This window comes from Syngnathus leptorhynchus, chromosome 10 (genome assembly GCF_054491065.1).
Source record: "Syngnathus leptorhynchus isolate UIUO chromosome 10, UIUO_Slep, whole genome shotgun sequence".
Lineage (NCBI taxonomy): Eukaryota > Metazoa > Chordata > Actinopteri > Syngnathiformes > Syngnathidae > Syngnathus > Syngnathus leptorhynchus.
This window is the reverse complement of record NC_141204.1, coordinates 12528706-12548983: the sequence shown is the minus strand read 5'-3', so window position 1 is coordinate 12548983 and position 20278 is coordinate 12528706. Positions and strand designations below refer to the sequence as shown.

General features: G+C 49.6%; 1 protein-coding gene and 1 long non-coding RNA gene across 4 annotated transcripts; one reads left to right on the top strand and one right to left on the bottom strand.

Annotated features, from left to right (window-relative positions):
- Positions 1 to 65: 65 nt before the first annotated feature.
- On the bottom strand, positions 66 to 12903 carry cyp26c1 (cytochrome P450, family 26, subfamily C, polypeptide 1). 3 transcript variants are annotated; one of them, XM_085921871.1, is made up of 10 exons: positions 12825 to 12903; positions 12557 to 12736; positions 5526 to 5623; positions 5240 to 5372; positions 3997 to 4323; positions 3634 to 3858; positions 2870 to 3145; positions 2363 to 2521; positions 1813 to 2103; positions 66 to 1212 (listed from the first exon to the last, which is right to left on the bottom strand). In XM_085921871.1, the coding sequence occupies exons 5-10, from the start codon at positions 4201 to 4203 to the stop codon at positions 865 to 867; spliced, it is 1506 nt and encodes a 501-aa protein (XP_085777997.1). In that variant the 5' UTR covers positions 4204 to 4323; positions 5240 to 5372; positions 5526 to 5623; positions 12557 to 12736; positions 12825 to 12903; the 3' UTR covers positions 66 to 864. The 3 variants fall into 3 exon arrangements, with proteins under 3 accessions (XP_085777997.1, XP_085777999.1, XP_085777998.1); XM_085921873.1 differs by lacking the exon at positions 5526 to 5623; XM_085921872.1 differs by lacking the exon at positions 12825 to 12903 and having other exon boundaries at positions 12557 to 12805.
- Positions 12904 to 13378: 475 nt separating this feature from the next.
- On the top strand, positions 13379 to 17097 carry LOC147050501 (uncharacterized). The gene is made up of 3 exons (XR_015067356.1): positions 13379 to 13442; positions 14219 to 14267; positions 17014 to 17097. It is a non-coding gene; the product is annotated as an uncharacterized LOC147050501 (long non-coding RNA).
- The last annotated feature ends 3181 nt before the right edge of the window (positions 17098 to 20278 follow it).

Sequence of the window (20278 nt, the reverse complement as noted above, 5' to 3'; positions counted from 1 at the left end):
CAGCCCCGCCCCTCCCGTCTTTGTCCTCGAGGGCCGCTTTTCTGGAGGTTTCAGACTTTCCCTGCTGCAACACACAAAATTACTATTCACATTTTATTACTTTTGCAAATGTAAAATGCACTATGGAACTGTAACGGCGTGAATATGCTGTCTTATTTTGAGAGTCAGTGCGCTTAAACGAAAGTCACGTAAGTACGGTTAAGACAGTAACTACCACAAGTGAGCTTACAGGTGAGACAGGAGACATCAGACATCAAGTATTGACAAACAATTCTTCCTTTCTGAACTGAGGGTTCATTGAAGCAAAGTTACCTCCGTGGACAGACAACTTGAATGTAAAAACTTACATTCATTTTGATTTGATTTGGTTCACCAAGTTGGCATTTTTTAACACAACCTTATGTGGACAAACAACACTGTCCGATCAATTATCGCAACTCAAGGAGGACATCTGGCATAGCAGCCGCCTCACGGCAACAACGTTGTGCGAGAGCGCAATGTTCCTCACAGCTTGCCTTATGGGACACTAAAGTGTGTGTGTGTGTGTGTGTGTGTGTGTGTGTGTGTGTGTGTGTGTGTGTGTGCGCGCGCGCGCGCGCTTTGTCAGTGCTGGGCCGGCCAGCTGATGGCGCCATCGCTCTGCAATGCATTATGCCGCACTTCGAAGTGGAATTTAATGTTTTAATGTGAAAGGTTCCGGTGTGCTTTAGCAGGAACGACTGCGTCGGTATCAGATGGTGCCACATGTTGGCCTCAGCATTTGAATGTGTTCCGCACGAGAGTATGAGAAAGCCCAAGCGTAAAAGTGGAACCCAGCCACCGACACGAGCGTGGGAGCACCTACTGAGCGCCATCCAGTCTTTTCTAACCAAGCCGCTGGTTTTGCGTGAAGCGCACGTGCAGCCCGTCGACGGGGTGCACGATGGGCACCGTCTGCATTTTGGGCAAGTCCCGGGTGGCCAGGGTCCACTTGCACGTGGTCACCAGCTCCATAGCCAGCGTCTTGAGGACCATCTGGGCCAGCTCTTTGCCCACGCAGCTGCGCACACCACCGCCAAAGGGCACGTAGCTGAAGCGGGACAAGCGGTTCTCCTCGCGGTCCGGCCCGAAACGATCCGGATCAAAGAGTTCTGGAGCTTGGAAAACACCGGCGGTCTCGTGCGTGTCCCTGATGCTGTACATGATGCTCCAGCCTTTGGGAACCTGGTAGCCCTGAGAGCACACAGACGTACGCAGAACCCCTGTGACTGGTTGGGAATGTTTGACCCTTGACTTTAGTTAGCGCCTTGTTACAGCTGCAGCGATTGTATCAAAAGACGCGCAAAAAGGAAACAAAAAAACGCACTGTGATGATTTTGCATGATATCTACATTGCATGATAAGACCTGTGGTCTGAAAGGGCACGGCGCATCCCAACGCTCTGCACAGCCACCTCGGCCCAATTCAACAATTGCGGAGGAGCGGCCAATTCTGATGAAAAAGTAACACGACGGCCACAGAAACAAAGTCATTGCATGCGTGTGAGGGAACTTGTTCTTTTGCCCCTGCAGCCCAATTCTCAGGCCTCGTTGCTTCAAGCTTTCAAAGGTGAGCTTGACTGAACAGACACAGTGATGTTTGAGAAAGTGCAGCACCAATAGACCACAGTAGTCTTCCTCTGAAATTGTTTTCATCTTCACAAAACCTCCTGTGCCAGTTGGGGGCACTTAAGGACGAGGCGAAGGTGACAATCGGCATACCAACACGTGGCTGCTGGCAAACTTAGGTTCACTGTGTAATTTTGCTGTCATGGGTGAAGGGACGTTTACTTACGTCCAACTCAAAGGTCCGCAGGGCGGTCCGGTACCCTCCAGAAACTGGCGGCAGGAAGCGAAGAACCTCTTTGATGACACAATCCAAGTAGCGCAGCCGGCTCAGCTTGTCCAAGCTCAAGTTGGCCCGAGGACATCCACCACCGTCTGTGGGGCTTGTGAGGCCTTCAGAGTCCAGCTCGGCTCGAAGGCGTCGCACGGCCTCCGGGTGGCTGAGGAGCTGCAGCAGGAGGGACGTCGACGCGCTGGCCGTGGTATAGTGAGCGGCGAAGATCAACTCCACCGCAGTTTCCTGCGAGGTCAGCCAGATTGTGACATTGGAAAACGTCCTCCACTGCTTCTATGTTTTTATTGAAGGTTCTTGCATCCCGATTTCTAGGAAAGGCCATCACCGAAGGATCTGAGGTTGCGGGGCATTTTAAATCACCATTCAAGTCGTACAAACAATTCTTAAGAAGCTCTCAGCCGCTGTGTGCGCTTGCTACAGTGCTAACGCCAGCCACACGGGAGCGTCTTATAGCAAAGCACCAGTGCAAATGTGACGCCAGTACCTTGAGCTCCTGAATGCTGAGGTTGTGGCCGTGCTCCTTGGCACTGGCCAACATGAAGTCAAAGGCGTCCAGATGTTCGCGGGGCTGCTGCTGCTGCTCCATCTTCTCAGCGATGATATCCTCCATGTTGGCGTGCAAAATCTCTCGGGCTTTGATCCCCTGCGAAGAACAAGAAGACTGGTGAGGTGTGCAGCAAGTCAAGGCTGGACACACTTGAAGGGAACTTGGGAGGAAGGAAGAAGCCAAACCCGAGCACACGAAGATGGTGGCTCAAGTGGGCACCTGTGTGTGACGTTTAGGCCACGAAAAAAGGACAAATCAATAATCTGTCTGGGGAGGCAAAGTACTTGAAACTATCATATAAAGCAACCCCTCCCCCAGGTGCCCTGTTAAATCGGTTCGCTTGATTTAACTCCAACTCAGTCCTGTTGATCATCAGAAAAAGAAAAAGCATTCACTTTGAAAAGGAGGAAGGAGACTCAGGCATGCATGTTGCGAGTGGCGGACCTTTCGAAGGCCGCTGAGCGGCACGTCCACAGGGAGCGAGAAGAGATTGTCCATCAGCTGCTCAAAGACAGCGCCCAGGTAGAGCACTTGCTCCTCATCCAGCTGCAGACCCAGTAGGACGAGCATAGCGATGCGGAAGGTCAGTGACTTGGCGGCGGCATACACGTCCACAGCATCAGGCCGCGCGCACCACTCTCCCACTTGGTGGCGCACCAGCACCTGCAGGCGTGGCAAGTAGGACTCCAGAGCGCCTCTGCTGAACACCTTAGCCAGCACCTGGACATGGACACCGAGTCATGGCGGCACCTCAACGAGTCACAAAAAGGATTGGATCCGGTTGCTTTCATGCTTCTGAGGCAATTGAGAAGGGTTTTGAGCGCTGAGCCAGCTGGTCATAGACATAGGTCACAAGACGTGACCTTGGAGGCCTCCACCGTAAGTAGCAGCTTTGCAACGGGTTGCACACATGTAGGCACAAGCATCATTCGCTGCACTGCCTCCCTTACTGACGTCACACAATGAGAACGGGAGCTCACTTGCATTCTTGGGCAAAAAGGAGGGGCGACTAAAAGCGTACGTGACGAGAACCTGTTGGTGACATTTGGGTATACCCCTGAGGCAACTGGACCGGGGACCAAGCCATAGGACCTGTGATGCCACAAATTGATTGGGACGACTTGCTGCAGCCAAGTCGTCGTGATGCATGTGATGTGACTTGAGCTGAGCTTGCGAACCCCCCCATGGCAAATCGGCTGTATACGTACCTTCCTCTTGCTCTTGTGGGTGTCGCCGGTGGAGTTGACGAGCGTGTTGGGTCCCAGGATGATGTGCGTGCTTCGCGGCCATTGCGTGTGCACCAGGCTGTGCTCGCCCATCAAGATCTTGCGGATGTTTTCTGCGCCCGTTACCCGAATGACGGGCTTGCCCAGGAGGTGCGTTTTGAACACGTTGCCGTGACGCCGCCTGCGACACGCGTGGAAGTCGGAGCCCTGCATGCGGATGGGCCGCCCGTCAGACCTTTCGCCAAATTACTGTCTTCTGCTTTTCTCTCTTTCTGTAAAAACGGCGGACTCCCCAACTTGCAAACATCTCGGGGCTACCCCAAATATGCATGCACGTACACTCACCTCAACGAGCCAGTGCAGGGTCTCCCCGACCAGAGGCCAGCCCATGGAACCTTGGGGCAGGGGCAGCGGGTTTCTTGGGTCCCTGGTGAGCCTCCATCGGAAACTCCACAGTAGGCGAGTCAGCGCCAGGGTCAGCAGCGCGCACAGTAGCCACGTTAGGGCGCCCGTCACCGCCTGCACGTCAGCCAAGTGCCAATTCCGGAACATGTCCGCCCCGTCGTGTCACCACGCGCAAGGGAAAGCATCCGCGCGCACGCGCGTACACACGCACCGCACAGCTCGTCTCTTCTCTTTTCTCTTCTGGGCCGGTCAGGCGCTCCCACGCGCCTGTGTGCACGCATGGCAACCAAATGTAAAGATCTGACACATTGTGGATTTTTTTCTTTTTTTGTACTCAGTTTGATTATACTGTATGTTGTGACCAAAAAATGTGGTGCATTTGGGATCATTCCTCCATTCTAGACTCCCTCTTCGCTACCACAGAATTGTGTGCCCACGTGCGCGCGCGTGTGTACATTATCGGGACTTTCTACGTCCTTTTAACACAACTTGTAACCCAAAAAAATTTAAACGTGTTTTTTTGAGTATGTAAAAAGTTGAACGCGAGTTTTTTTTGTATATGCCCCCCCCCCCAAAAAAAACAACAACAACATTTTGTTGGGTGGATATTTAGTCAAATTCTATCAAATCCAAGCAGCGACCGACTAGTTCCGTCGATGACACGTTTCCGTCTCGCTACACCGGACACACGAACCAAAACTCAATGATTTGTTCAGTGTATCTCGAAGAAAAGCAGAAATGCTTTTTTTTTTTTTTTTGTCATCTGCGCAGGCCGACAGCCAAAACGAGGCGTTTTTTGGACAGTGCAAAGTATACGCCCGCGCGTTTGCAGTCGAAGGTGCATGGCAGCAGAGGGCATCGCAGCAGTAGATACCTGACAGATTCGACGATGCGTCCATTGTGACTTGCAGGAAAGAGAAAGCGAGTTGGAGCTCATCGGCCTCCCTGCGGCGAGCACGCGCCGCAGGCGTCAAGACGACATGAGCGCTCGCCGGCTCTTACGCAGGGAGCTGATGGATGCGCGACGCCCCGCAGTCAATTATTCCAAAAACTTTCCGGCCGGCCTGCGCTGTCTTGTCCGGTCCCCTTACGAGCACACCCCGATCGCGGGTGTTGGACCCCCACCACCGTGGCCGAGCGCGCCCGCGTGCGTTTGAGCGTGCGTGCGAGTGTGAGCGCTCACCTCCTTGCTGAAGTCGAGTGTGAAGTTGAAGCGAGGTGACGGACGGCGCGCCTTTTTATTGCCAACCCACCTTCGCAGTGACGTCAATGACGTTATGTTAAGCAGGCGGTGAGCATGAACAGCGGCCAGCCAACTGCGTGAGGAAAAGAGAGAGCAGAACAAACAGGAATCAAATAGTTACTCAGTTGACGGACAGTATTATAGGGATCCTAGCACGTCACCTTCCCCTCATCGTTATAATGCCGCGGTCGTAAGTCACAAAACACTTCAGTTGATTGGCATTTACCGGATGAAAATGTGCTCTCTCTTTCTCTCTCTCTCTCTCGCGCTCTCCCTCCTTCCTGGGTACCAGTTTGAGGTCTTAGAGGATGGACTCAAGCGCACCTGGATGACATCACACACTCAGATCAGAGGGTGACCTTTGACCTGTCAGCTACACGCAGTGTGTGTGAGTAGAAAGTGCTGAAATGTACACACAGATTGATTCGCACAGGCAGCGTCGAACACACACACGACCTCGCCTTGACATTTGCATTGAATTCATCATGCGAACGCAAAAGTTGAAATGAAAGGAAGCCACCTAATCTTATCTCATGAGGAAAAGTAGCACCGATTTATTTATTTTTAATACTTAATGGAAACGTCCCAGACATTTGTCTGGTTGCGCTGCTCCTTGCGCTGTGCCGCACTTTTGCTTTGACTTGAGTGCCATCCTGCGAAAGTTACTCGACTCGTCCTGGAGTGTTCCAGTTTGGTGGATTCAAACCCGTAGAAACGTCAGTCTCTCGGTCTGAATAGATTCATCTCCTGGCCAGCGGGAGCGCTTTGCACATCACTGGCGTCGGACGCATGCATGCGTGGCGGCCAGAGAGGCAAGCAAGCGGTGGCAGACCGATGTCAGCGGCGTCCATCTTTAGGCAGGCGAAGTGCTCGTTCGCTCCGCCCAAAGGTGCATTTAGCAAAGCAACGCTTCAAAATGGCCGCGCACGCAAAGTCGCCCAAGTCGCACGACAGCCGGTTGTGATATATGGTAAGATATAATATACCCTATGTGACTAGCAGAGGTTTCTACAGTGGTACCGCTATTTACGAACGCCCAACTTACAAAGCTTTTGAGATACGAATCGGAGCCTCCCTAATCAATTTTCGACTTACGAACTGACGTACCAGACCCTCGCCCCTCCGCCCCGTCTTGACTCCTTAGCTCTCCCACTCCCTGTAGGTCTCGGCGCATTAGCAGTGTAAAAACAAGTAGTGTAGTTGAGTATGTCTCCTAAGATATCGTTGTGAAATTCGAAATCATAAAGGAGCATGGCGAATGCATACGTATGTCGAGCTCGGTGTTGTGCCAAACTATAGGTATTCCCTGCTACAGGAGCGTGCAAGCATTGAGTGAAAGGCGAAAGCCGTTGCCTTGCGGCAGACAGGACCAACTTGTTTTGAATGAAAACATGAAGAACACACTTTTGTGTTTGTCAATTTCCATCTTTATATGCTAGGTCCCTAACCTTTTTTTTTTACGTTCAAACTCGCGTTGTGCACGAGGTAGGTTCTTTACAAGTGTAGGAAATTAGAACAGGTTCCTGCCTGCCCAAGCAAAGTTCGGAGGTCAAGAATGAAGTGACATTTATTTTTTGTTATAAAGGTTGGAAAAATAAATTTCCTAAATATATATAGACCTAAAATAGACGACAAATGTAAATCCATTAAATATGAAAAATTAAACCCTAAACCAGCTGTAAGTTGTGTAAATAATGAACAGAGGTTGCATTCTCTCTCGGTTGTCCTCAGACGAGCTTGCTTTGTTTTGATCAACCATTGAACAGGTGGTTATTTCTGTAACCTGATCGAGGTCTATATTTGGACTATGTGTAGACCTAAAATAGATGTCTATTTTAGGTCGACACATAGACCTACAATAGACGACAAAATTAAATCCATCAAATATGAAATATTAAACCCAAAAACATTCTGTAAGTTGTATACATAATGTACAGAAGTTGTGTTGCTTTGTTTTAGACAACCATTGACCAATGTGAAGTGTGGTTATTTCTGTGACCTGATTTTTGTCACGATGCGTCTCCATTCGTTTCCTTGTTTTAATGTTGCCATGGTTTCTGTTTGCGTCATCCCCTCCCCTCCTGTGTCTGCTCACAATTTGTGTAATTGCCGTCACCTGCCTCTCGTTACCTGTCATGTATTTAAGTCCTGTCTGGTGTCACTCCCTGTCGGATTGTTCTTGTTTTTCTAGTTGCTTGTCTGTTCTCGTCTTGTTTCTTGTTTCATCTTTCTTGTCTTTGTCTTGTCTTTCTGTTCAGTTATTCTCGTCCCCAGTCAAGCCTCTATAGCCTGTCTTTTGAGTTCCTTCTATAAACCCTGGTCCAAGCTGCATTTGGTCGCCCAGCTCCATTCACTCCATGACAATCTTAGGTCTATGGAATAACCTAAAATAGACTGCAAAATCAAATCCATCAAATATGATCATATTAAACTCAAAACAAGTTGTGTTGCTTTGTTTTAAACAACCATTGAACCGTGGGAAGTGTGGTTATTTCTGTGACATGACTTTAGGTCTATGGAATAACCTAAAATAGATGACAAAATTAAATCCATCAAATGTGAAATATTAAGCCCAAAACCATTCTGTAAGTTGTATAAATAATGTCGTGATGCTTTGTTTTAAACAACCATGGATCCGTGTGAAGTGTGGTTATTTCTGTAACCTGAGGCCAATATTAAATCCATCCATCCCTTTTCTATACCGCTTGTCCCCACAATCAAGTATGAAATATTAAACCCTAAACCAGCTATAAATAATGTACAGATGTTGTATTGCTTTGTTTTAAACAACCATTGAGCCGTGTGAATGTCAGGATCGGAATGGAGCAGGGCGACCAAATGCAGCTTGGACCAGGGTTTATTGAAATAAAAGGTGGTGGTGAGGGTTGGTCCAGGCGTTTGTCCAGGCGCTAGTCGCTGAAGTGGTCGGATTGTTCTGTCACGATCGGAATGGAGCAGGGCGACCAAATGCAGCTTGGACCAGGGTTTATTGAGGGAAAGAGTAGTTGTAAGGGAGGATGAGGGGAACAAACCAACAGAACTGGCAAACTAACATAACGGAGACAGAGTGACAGGGGTAACCAACAGACCAACTTGGAGAGAAACTAACCAAACCGAAAGACAAACCGAAGAGACTACAGGCGAGAGAAGAGAACAATCCGACAGGGGAGTGAGGGGCAGACAGGACCTAAATACACGACAGATAACAAGAGGCAGGTGACTGTGATTACATTGATTGTGAGGTAACACAGGAGGGGAGGGGCGACGCGAACAGAAAACATGGTAACATACACGATATACACAGTCATGACAGTACCCCCCCCCCCCCCCCCACAAGGGACAGCTTCCAACGTTCCAAATACCCAACCCCTCACACGGTGTGCGGAGGGGCAGGGGGGAAGCGCACCAGTCGAAATGACGCCCACTGGTCTGTGGCAAAATCCAAACTGCGCTCGGCGGCAAGTGGGGAAACAACCGCAAATGGCGGCAACTGGGGAAACAGAACCGCGAACGCCGGCATTCAGGGAAACAGAACCCCAAACGGCGGCATACGGGAAAACAGAACCGCATTTGGCGGAAACCCGGGGAAACAGAACCGCACTCGGCGGAATCTCGGGGAAACAGATCCGCACTCTGCGGAAACTCGGGGAAACAGAACCGCCCTCGGCGGAAACTCGGGAACAGAACCTTGCTTGGCGACATTCGGGGAAACAGAACTGCATACGGCAGAAACTCGGGGAAACAGAACCGCACTCGGCGGAAACTCTGGGGAACAGAAGCGCACTCGACAGAAACTCGGGAAACAGAGCCGCGCTCTGCAGCAAACGGAGAGTTAGAACCATGCTTGGCGGCATACGGAGAGTCAGAACCGCGGTGAAAGCCGCGTGCAGCGGCAAGAGTCACAGCCGCACACACGGCGGCATACGGGAAGCCAGAGCTGCACACAGCAGCAGGAGTCAGACGCGTGTTTCAACAGTGAGAGCAGGGTCTCTGATGATCGCAGGTCCGGCATTGTTGACACGAGGCCCCAGAATGCCGCTGGTCCGGCGATACTGGGGTGGGGCCCGATGGCGGCTGCGAGTCTGATGCCGCTGATACGAGCTCCGACAGCGGCCACAGGTTCGGCACCGCTCGGACGAGATCCGACGGCGGCCATGGGTCCGGCGTCGCTGGGACGAGGTCCGGCGATGGCCGCGGGTCCGGCAATGGCCGCGGGTCCGGCGACACTGGGGTGGATCCCGATAGCCCACGTGGGTCCGGCGTCCCGGATACTGAAGCTGGTGGCGAGGGTTGGTCCAGGAGTTGGTCCAGGCGCTGGTCGCTGAAGTGGTCGGATTGTTCTGTCATGATCAGAATGGAGCAGGGCGACCAAATGCAGTTTGGACCAGGGTTTATTAAGGGAAAAGGTAGTTGGAAGGGAGGATGAGGGGAACAAACCCCCACCCGAAGGCGGAGGGAGGCTACCCTTTCGCTCACTGGGGTGAACCCCAATGTGCAGGCGCCTTTTCTCTGTGTGGCTCTCTTTTCTCTGCAAAAGTTACATTGAATTACTTTTGTCTTGATGTCTTGTGAGATTCTCGGCCACCATACTGACTGATTAGCTCTTTCTCTACATTTTACCAACCCTTGGTGCCCATCGTGAATCTTGTCTAAGATCTCATTCCTTATTGATTTGGGAATAACAATACAATTTCCTCTGGTGATCAGTCCTTCTACCAGTGATAGTTTTCTTCTCACTCGGTAAAATTCTTTCAGTGACTCCGGTACCTGCTTCTCATACTCAGGCCACCTCCTTTTTATAAACTCTCTCACCAGCTAAAGGTGGGAGTCCTTAGCAGTCTGTTCCTTTATCTCTTCTATTCTTTGTGGGATAGCTGAGAGATGCCTCAAGATGGAGTCAATGTGTGCAGCAACATCATCATTGTACGTATCATCACCCTCACCTTGAATCGGGCCTCTGGAAAGAGCATCTGCCACAGCTAGTGTTTTTCCCAGAGCATATACAGCTTCTGCATTAAATCTCATGAGAAGCCTCTGACATCTTATGGGAACGTTATCCAAATCTTTGCTGTTCATGAGTGGTACTAAGGGCTTGTGATCCGTGATAAGCTTGAAATGGTCCAATCCAAACAAGTATTTATCAAAATGTTAGCATGCCCACACACTGGCAAGGCATTCTTTCTCTATTTGTGCGTATCGCGTTTCACCATCTCTGAGTGTCCTGGAACAATATGCAACAGGTTTCCAATCCTCACCTTGTTGTTGAAGCAGAACTGCCCCCAGCCCATAACTGCTGGCATCGACTGACACCACTGTCGGTCTGGTTGCATCATACAAGGTGAGTACAGGTGCTGACGTTAAAGCCATCTTCAAATTTTGGAAGGCTGACTGTTGCGCAGGCCCCCACTGCCATTTAATTGTCCCTTTGAGCAGCCCATACAGTTGTTGACCTCTGGTGCATATGTCTGGGACGAACTTGGCCACGTAGGTCACCATTCCCACATTTGGCACATTTTGAGGTTGTGGAAAGTCATCAATGCCAGCTATCCTTTTCCGATCAGGTCTGACACCATTCTTGTCAAAAACTTGTCCCAGAAAACAAATCTGCCACTGTTTAAACTTCCACTTGGCTTTGTTTAATTTAAGACCTGATTCCTCAATCCTCTTCAGCACCTGCTCCAGGCGTCTGTCATGGACCTCCTCGGTTTCACCATGAACGAGGATGTCATCCATGTAGACTTTCATCTACCCTGCAGGGTCTCTGCCATTTTCCGTTGGAAAATTTCAGAAGCACTTGTTATCCCAAATGGGAGTCTTCAAAAGGCGTACCTCCCAATTGGCGTAATGAAGGTGGCCAGTTTGTGGCTTTCCTCATGCAACGGGATCTGATAAAACCCATTTGCAGCATCCAATGACGAGAACACCTTCGAACTTGAGAGCCTCGGCATAATTTCCTCGACTGTTGGCAGCATGTACTTTTCACGCTTTACGGCTCGATTCAATCTTCTCAAATCTGCATAACATTGAACCTCCTTTTTGTTTGGCTTTAGGACTGGAACCATGGCAGCACACCACTCTGTAGGGTCTGTTACCTTCTCTATGATGTCTTCTGTTTCAAGTCGATGCAGCCCCTTTTTCACAAGCGGTATTAGTGGCAGCTTGCGCAATGGACTGCGTAAGGCTGGGCATCCTCATTTAGTATGATTTTCACAGGTTCTGTCTTTAATAGGCCACTTGTTCCAAAAACTGTCTTTACTTGGTCTACTCTTTGAACGCGACCCATTTCCACAGCTTTTCGCCGGCTGAGCAGACTACAGCAGTTACCTTTCATTACATACACAGGAAAAGTGTATTCTTTACCCTTGTATACCGTTTTGGCTGTGAACCATCCCCTACATCTGAGCCACCCGCCTGGACCGACAAATGGTCTCTCTGCTTTATTTATTTCAGGGATGTGGGGAGCATCACGAAAGTAACTTCATTTATAACAGTGACATCAGCCCCTGTATCAATTTTAAATGGAAGTGGCATCTTCTCTATTTCAAGTGTAATAGTCCAATTGTCTGAGTTGGCCTCCTTGCTGACCTCACCCAAAAACTGGAACTGTCCCGTGTTCGCAATGACTTCATTCACTTCTTTAGTATGACACACTCGTGCCCAATGTCCTCTTTTGTTGCACTTTCTATATGTACTTTTGTAAGCAGGCCATTTTCCTTTTTCCTGACACTGAGTGCCACACCTGCCACTGCTCTTGTCCGTTTTCTGGCCTGTGGCGCCACATTGTTTTTTTCTCTGCCTTTTGATGCGTCCCCCTCCGACTACCGTCAACATGAGCCACTTGTATGTCCGGTAGCTGGGACTGGAGGCCAATTTGTATTGCCACCTCATCACCTTGACGCAGCTGCTGGATGACTTGAGATAGCGTCAAGTCTGCCGTGAGCTGAAACCTCTGAGTAATTTCTTATCTCGAATGCCAACAACTAGTTTATCCCGGATGTGTTCATCTCTCTTGTCGCCGAACTGACAGTTCTCCGCCAAATCGAAAAAAACTCTGATGTATGCTTTTGCCTTTCCCCCGGCCAGCTGACTTCGCTGATAAAAGCAGGCTCGTTCGTGTATTAAGTTCCGTCTTGGAATGAAGTAATCATCAAACTTCCTGAGCACGACGTCATAGTCTTTCTTGTGTCCTTCCTCAAACCCGAAGGAGCTGAATATTTTCTCCACCTCACGTCCCATGGTGTAAATGAGCGAACTGACCTGGACCTCGCCGTCCTCCTTGTTCAGCTTCGTCGCTGTCCGAAAGCGCGTTTTCTCTCCGGCCACTCTCCTGGGCTCGTGAACTCGAACTCCTCCGGTGAACTAAACTTCGACATCTTAATCGCGTTCTTCCAGTCGAGACACTTCTGACAGCATGTGATGTTTAGCTGACAAATAAATCTGTTGGTTCCCAAGAACACCGTTTTAATATATTCACCACGCAACTTCACATACACCGACGGCCATTAACTATGTGTGTACTTCATACCATAGAAATTTCCATACATTACAGGTATTGTTTCTATACTACACTCGCTGGCAAGCACTCGCTTATTTCCTCCTCACACGCAACACACACACACACACACACACACACACACACACACACACACACACACACACACACACACACACACACACACACACACACACACACACACACACACACACACACACACACACACACTATCAGCAAGGTGGCTAGATTTGAGCAGAAGGGCGTGACTTATTTGGGAATGATTACAGAGACACCTTGAATAGAATAAAATGGAACGGAGTCTATTGACAATGTACTGTACATGTGAGGCAGTCGAACAAAATCCCGGAATTAAAAAAAAAAAATTCCCCCTGGACATATTTATGGGGCTGAAACGTAGGACATGTCCGGGGAAAAGAGGACGTCTGGGCACCCTAACACACGGACTCAGCGGCTCCGCATGTCGCTCGCCCTCTCGTTCGGCATCGCATGCGCACGGAAACAACCTGCCACCGTGACTTATCTGTGCCACGCCCCCACCGCTCGCTCACACGCACACAAGCACGCCCGAGAGTGCGTGTCCTAGTGACTTCCTTCCCCTCAAGCCTGTGACAAGCAATGTTTTGAAAGGTATAATTCCTTTTGGCAATTTCAACTGCATTGCGGATTTGCAAGATGTTGGAGGAAGCTTGCAGCCATGCCGACAGCCTTTTCCAAGCTCCTCAGCTGCATGTCAATGTCTTAGGCGTGCTTCGGCGGCAGTGTGCTGTGTTCATGGAACTTGCGTGAATTGGCCAAGTGAGATCATGGTCATTTGGACTCTGCGACCGTCCAAATGTTTCAACGGTAACGCCTCCATCGGGCCTCGGGCTTGTCCTCGTCAGCAAACGTCGCCGGAAGGCACGGCCGTTGAGTTCGGAATAATTTTGCCGAACGGCAAAGAGCCGACCCCCAACCCCCCATTTTCAGATATGCCCGCGTGTCAATCAAATCTAGCCACGCCCCCTCACTCCCCGCGGCTTCTGTCCATCATTCTTTTCTTCTCATTCTAGGAACTCATGCATGACAACACACACACAATGTCAACTCTTTGCATTGTGTGTGCATGTGCGTGTGACTGGCACTTCATAGCCGGTTGGGTTTCCGAAGCTGTCAATCATCCAACAAAAAAAACATCAGTAGGGGGCCCTAACCCCACTGGTGACATTTCTTAGCAAATAGCGCTGGCACAAAATTAAATAATTATTTTGTCATTTATTTTGTCAATTTATTCATCACTCACTTTTAGCCACTCAATTTGAGTCATGCCAGTGTGTCAGCTTATCTAGCGTACAAGACTGAGGCAATGACATCATCAATGTTTAGCAAGAAACACTTAAGAACATCTTGTTCCTGTTTTTCTGCAGCGACACCTCCCACGGTCCAGCGGTGAAGAAGCCGAGCAGTGGCCTGCAGGTTAGCGCGCTCAAGCGGCGTAATGCTCTCTTTCCTCTGTAAGAGGATTAGCAGCAAGCGCCGTCCTCCGGTCAAGCGTGCGGCGGGAAGCCAGCGGGTTGTTGGGCCAGGTCATGCCGCCTGCCGCCGCCGCCCTACGTGTGCGTTTTCACGCACCTGCAGCCGCTGCATGTATGCACATGTGTGTGTGTCTGTGTATGTGTGCTTGTATGTTTGTGTGTTGGGGGAGGCGTCAATGACAAACGGGAAATTATTGCAGAGACAGATTTTAACATCAAACAGGACCCGTTGCACATTTGGGGCTGCAACAAAGGTGCCGCTAATGCTCCCGAGAATGGGGTGGCGGCCGCTCAGAGCATCCTTGCGCCCAAAAAGGTGGTGCCTTCTCAGCCTCGAGCGCCGCAGGAAAAAAAAGAAAAGAAAAAAGTACTTGCGCTTCATTTTCGGTCGCATGTGATTCAAATCTGACGGGCACTGTGTTCCTCTCTCGTGCCCCAAAAAAATCAAATGGCACATGTCAGCAAAGAGGTCTAGGTAAAGAATTTTCTTCCTCGGCCTCCTGTCAACACTCGCTGCTTAGGAGCGCTGCTGGGGTCAGAGGTCAATCCCTCTGGAGCTTGGCCAGGGAGAGCCCACTGACAGATCACGGGAACACACACACACAAGCTTTAAGCGCAAACACAAACGCGACAACGGCGGTGTCTGTGGAGTCAGTCTGTCGCCGTGGCGACCAAAGACCCGACCCCTCTGTTCGGACCGCTTCCCGTTCACCCCATGGAAAGGCCAACAGGAGGCCTTAAACATTTCCCGGAACATTCACCTCTGTCTTTCTGTCACCTGCAGTAGACGCATGGCTGTGAAAGGTGCCGCCAGAACTGGCCTATTGAAAGTTTTCAAAACTGCAGCTTTTCAATCTAAGTCACTCGGCTGTGCATGGCTGCCTCCCAAGTGTCCAACAACAATTCAACTTTTGTCATTCCAAACGTTCACATGGATCTCATTTCTTGAATTCCACTCTTGGATTTTTCTTTGGCTGCATCTCACACTAACCATGACTAATATTCCTCTTGTGCCTTTTGACATTCGATATCCAATCGTCCATCACTCTCTTGACAGTTTTGTTCTCATCTTTAATCATCAGAGCCTGATTGCATTTGATTGGATTATTGACTCTTACACCAACGAACGATCTGTTACTTTGGGAAACTTTGCCACCACTCGCCAGTCATCAGAAAAGCGGGCACATTGAGCATTCGGTCAGTCTGACCGAATGGCCGCCTCCGCTTTGTTTCCTATCGTAGCTTTGGCCAAAGCCATGTGCAACCCCCCTTCCCGAATCCCCCCCCACACACACACACACACACACACACACACACACACACATTCCGCTAATCTGCTACCGGGCGCCACTTTGCCGTCGGCCGCGTTCCACTTTGGTGCAGAAGCAGAAGAAGATTGAGAAAGAATGAAAGAAGAATGGAGCTCTGTATGTTATTCTTTTTCATTTTGTTTGCGGGCGGGCAAGCGCATGGTCAGACCATTAGCATTAGCACCATGCCATCAAATGCACACGCGCGCACGCACATCAGCTCACTCTTCAATGTGCTCTTCATCTTGCTCATATTTGTCTTCGTGTCCTTGTTGCTCTTGTTGTGTGCGTGTATTTGTGGTGTGTGTGTGTGTGTGAGTGTGTGAGCGTGTGTGTGTGTGTGTGGGGGGGGGGGGGTCATGTGTGCTCATGTGTATGATGTGGCTCTCTGCGGTAACACAGTAAAAAATGTGGCTCTTAGTCTCTGACTGGTTGGCCACCCCTGCACTACGGTTTAGGACAGTGTCCAATGTGTGTGAGCATGCGTCTTCTGCTTTGTGCATGTGTGTTTTATTGTTAGCTATTGTGTAACTGTTGTTTGGATTTGTCTTCACGTTTTGCTTGAATTTCTGAACTTGAAGGTCTGTGGCAGGGGGATTTAGAAGGGTCCAGATTCGATTATGCCAGTGAGGAGGGAGGGGGCAGAGGTCTGATTAGGCCATGTCTTGTCGCTGCCACGACGGCTCAGCTTGAGGGCGAGATGCGCGGCTAATTGCCTCCATTTAGACGCAGGCCGTGACAGCTCGCTGGTGAGGAAGGACACACACAAGGTCACAGACAAGGTCAATTGTGTTCACGCTTTCAATTGTCCGCTAATGAACACGGACGCCTCGTTAGCTTGGGTTCAGCGAGTACACAAACGGCGGCGCGGCACCAAGCCTATTTCACGCCCGGCCGCATGCCGGACAAATCAGATCATCGCAACTTTCGTCATTCCAACATCAGCACGTCATTGGGAAAATGAAGGGAGGGGGTCAACGAAAAGGCGCAAATGCCGGCTTAAGCGCACACACAGTGGACAAGGAATGCACCTGTGAGCCTGCTAACTCTCTCAGACACACAAGCATGATGCAACTGGATGCACACACACACACACACACACACACACACACACACACACACACACACACACACACACACACACACACACACACAAACATGATACAGGAAAATAACACATGCAGCATGACAAAACTCACACGTGACCCTAATGCAATCATGCAAATCAATCGTTTAATGTTAATCTGACTAGATTGAAAACTGATCTGAGGTAAATCAAAGTGTCATCGGTTTGAAACTACAAATTTGAATGTGGCTCAGTTCCAATATGAAAGAGTTTTGCAACTGCTTGATGACGACCCTGATCATTTGAATCAGGTGTTTGAAGGAGGGAGACCTGGAAAACAGACTGGACGTCTCCCGAGGACTGGACTCTCCTACCCCTGCTCTACAATGGCCAAGTAAGCTCAGTGTCAAGTGTGACAGCCTTTTTATTGCTAGTAAAATACTATAACTCAATTGCTTCACACTAGTTGCTAGCACAAGAAACCATTTCTTGTGCTGTGAGTTTGAGGGTTGTGTGCAGGATCTGAGCTGTTGACATTTTGCACTCTGCGTGACGTGAACAACAAAGCCAGCGATGATGAAGAGGAGAGAAGAGGGGCAAAGAAAGAGGAAGAAGAATAAAGAGGTGTTTTGCTCACGGTTATTTTTTTTTCTCCACCCGCAACACCCGCGTTGGCACGTTTGAGCGGAGAGGCCGACAGCCAATCGCTTTGTCCCGTTTGCGCCGTCGCCCAGCATCATTGGGGTCAAAGGCTGCTGCGCCTCCCAATTAATGAGCCCGGACACCCCCAGCCCCGAATGCAGCGGCACAGGTGCGCTATGAGGGCTTCCACGCGGTGGGTCGCGGCGAGGGCCCGGCGAATGCAGCAAATGGGCTGGCCGTTTCCCAGTGCTAACTGTTCACCCTTGTAATGAGATCATGCCTGCTGAAGGCTCCAGAACAAAAGGCTGTAAATTGTCATTAAATGCGCAGCGCTGCAGCCTCGGGCGGCCCCCTTTGATCGACGAGGCCTTTCATGGCCGCTAATAGCTCCTGACAGGCGCCGCCAACAGATTCTGTGACAAACTTGTCGACGAGGCCGAGGGGATTTTTGAACTTTGCCTACTTCTGCGGCCCGATCCTGTCCTGGTCCTGGCCTGGCTGTTCTGTCAAACAATCACACCCATGACCCAATTGAGCAGTGGTCCCTCCCCGATCACCTCAATGAGCTCTATGTTGGCCGGCTTTGTTTGGATGCTCATTAAACCCTCGCCTGCTTCCTGCCTTCAATACAAACACTGAGGCCGAAGGGGCGGAGGCACCACGCACGGGCCGCACCGGGGGGGGGCACTACAGGGCGCAGGTGCAAAGGCAGAGAGTTACTTTCCCACCGAGCGCTCATTAGGTCATGACAATCTGTTCTGACAAAGGACACGGCGTGACCCCCACCGCGCGCCAGCTTATCCGAATATGTCTTTTATAAGTGATGCCCAAGGCCCCCCACCCCCACCCGCCCGCCAACTCCTGAAGGCCGAGAGGATGGACGGCCAAGTGGCGACCTCATGAGAACTTTTCAGCGTCACATTTCATTCAAAGTCAAAGTCAGCTTTATTCTCAATTTCTTCACATGCCAAGACACACAGAGATCTAAATTGCGTTAGCCACTATCCCACGGTGACAAGACATATAACAAAACATCCAAAAAAACAACGATGGAGCAAGTGTGCATACAGCAGACAGTCAGAATATAGCGCAAGACTAGTGCAAGGCAGCCAACGCGGCCCAAAAGGTCAGGACGTTATGCAGCCGAGGGCGGAGGGGGGGAGAGATTTCAGGATCCTAACAGCCTGGAGGACGAAGCTGTTGGTGAGTCTGGTGGTGCGGGAGCGTTGGCTTCTGTACCTCTTCCCAGAGGGCAGCAGATCAAACAAAGCGTGAGCGGGGTGACTCACATCACACACAATCGTGGTCACCTTGCGGGTGAGACGGGAGGTGTAAATGTCCTTCAGGGAGGGGAGTGAAGCACCAATAATCCTACCGGCTGTGTTCACTATGCGCTGCAGGGCCTTCATGTTGTATTCAGTGCAGCTACCACCCCACACAGCGATACAACTGGAGAGGACGCTCTCAATGGTGCCACGGTAGAATGTGGTCAGGATGTGACAGTTTAGCACAAAGCCTGAAAGCTTCTATGCCTTACTTCCCCTCTGGTGCGAGTCTTTGGTCGAGAGTGGCCTTCATCTGCCAAATGGGTTGGATTTTGAGGCTAAGGTTGTGTAACATTGTGGAACTAACAGGCAGTGCTTCCTTGATTCCTCTTCACCCTACAACAGGCATGTCCAAAGTTTGGCCCGTGGGCCAAATCCAGCCCCCGGTCAGATTTCATTCGGCCCGCAGCTTCGGTCTTATAATGTATTATTTATGGCCCGCCTGCACTGTTAAATTAGATTAAAAAAAAAAAATGAAACTTGAAACTATAATTCCTTCTTTTATCAAAAGGTGGCAGCATCACTTTAATAATATCAGTCTGCATCCGTGCAGCGAACCCCTCTCCGCTCATTTTTGCCATGCCGACTACAAAGAAAACAAGGAAAGTTGACATTGAGGGCCGTCGCTTTCAAGAGAGATGGGAATTACAATACTTCACTGAAAATCAATGCAATTGTGTTTGTCAAATATGTAAAGACACGGTTGCCTTGTGTAAGGATTTCAATCTAAAGAGACTATACATGCTAACACATACGAAAAGCTAACAGGTGTCAGTGTCTGTGTGCTCGCCCCTCCCTCCCTGTGTCTACTCCCAATCTATCTACTAATCACAGTCACCTGCCTCTCGTTACCTGTCGCGTATTTAAGTCCTGTCTGCGTGTCATACACCTGTCGGATTGTTCTCGTCTCTAAACTCTTTCCTGTCTTTATCTTGTCCTTTTGTTCAGTTAGTCTTGTCCCTAGTCGAACATCTTATAGTCTGTCTTTGAGTTCTCCAATAAACCCTGGTCCAAGCTGCATTTGGTCGCCGTGCTCCATTCCTTCCATGACAACAGGGAGTGACCGCGCTGATAAAGTGAAGCAGCGCCAAGCTGAACTGGCATCACAACAGCGATTCAAGCCATGAAGTGCCCATGTTAATACTGTTGATGTTATGAACCTGTAGACATGACACAAACTATTACTTTGAAAGGTATTGTAAATGACAAGAGTAAATTTCACTTTTAAGTTTCAATAATAACAGACAACTTTGCATTTCTTATAACTCTTGTTTAAAATGTTCACGAGGCAAAAATTACAAATTAAAATTAATTTAAGGTACTTCATACAGTTTGTTCAATGTTATCTGACTCTTCAGATGTGAATGAAAGGCAAAATTTGTGTTTTTAGAGTTGTTCACATCTGCCTGAGTGGCTTATATTTGGTTACTTTGTCATTTGAAAAATAAAGACAATTGTGACAATTAAACTTGTTTTATACCTGTGTATTTGCATGACATTTTTGACAACTATTGGCCTCCCTTCACTTCATCAAATCTGGCTCTCCTTGCCAAATGTTTGGACACCCCTGCCCTGATCTCGAGAGTGCGCTCCAGAAATTGTGACGAGA

Coding starts and splice junctions, on each gene's coding strand:
- cyp26c1 (XM_085921871.1), bottom strand. CDS start 4,203: ATGTTCCGGAATTGGCACTTGGCTGACGTGCAGGCGGTGACGGGCGCC. Junction 3,859..3,996: donor CCCTGCACTGGCTCGTTGAG/GTGAGTGTACGT, acceptor ATCCGCATGCAG/GGCTCCGACTTCCACGCGTG. Junction 2,104..2,362: donor TCAGCATTCAGGAGCTCAAG/GTACTGGCGTCA, acceptor CTGACCTCGCAG/GAAACTGCGGTGGAGTTGAT.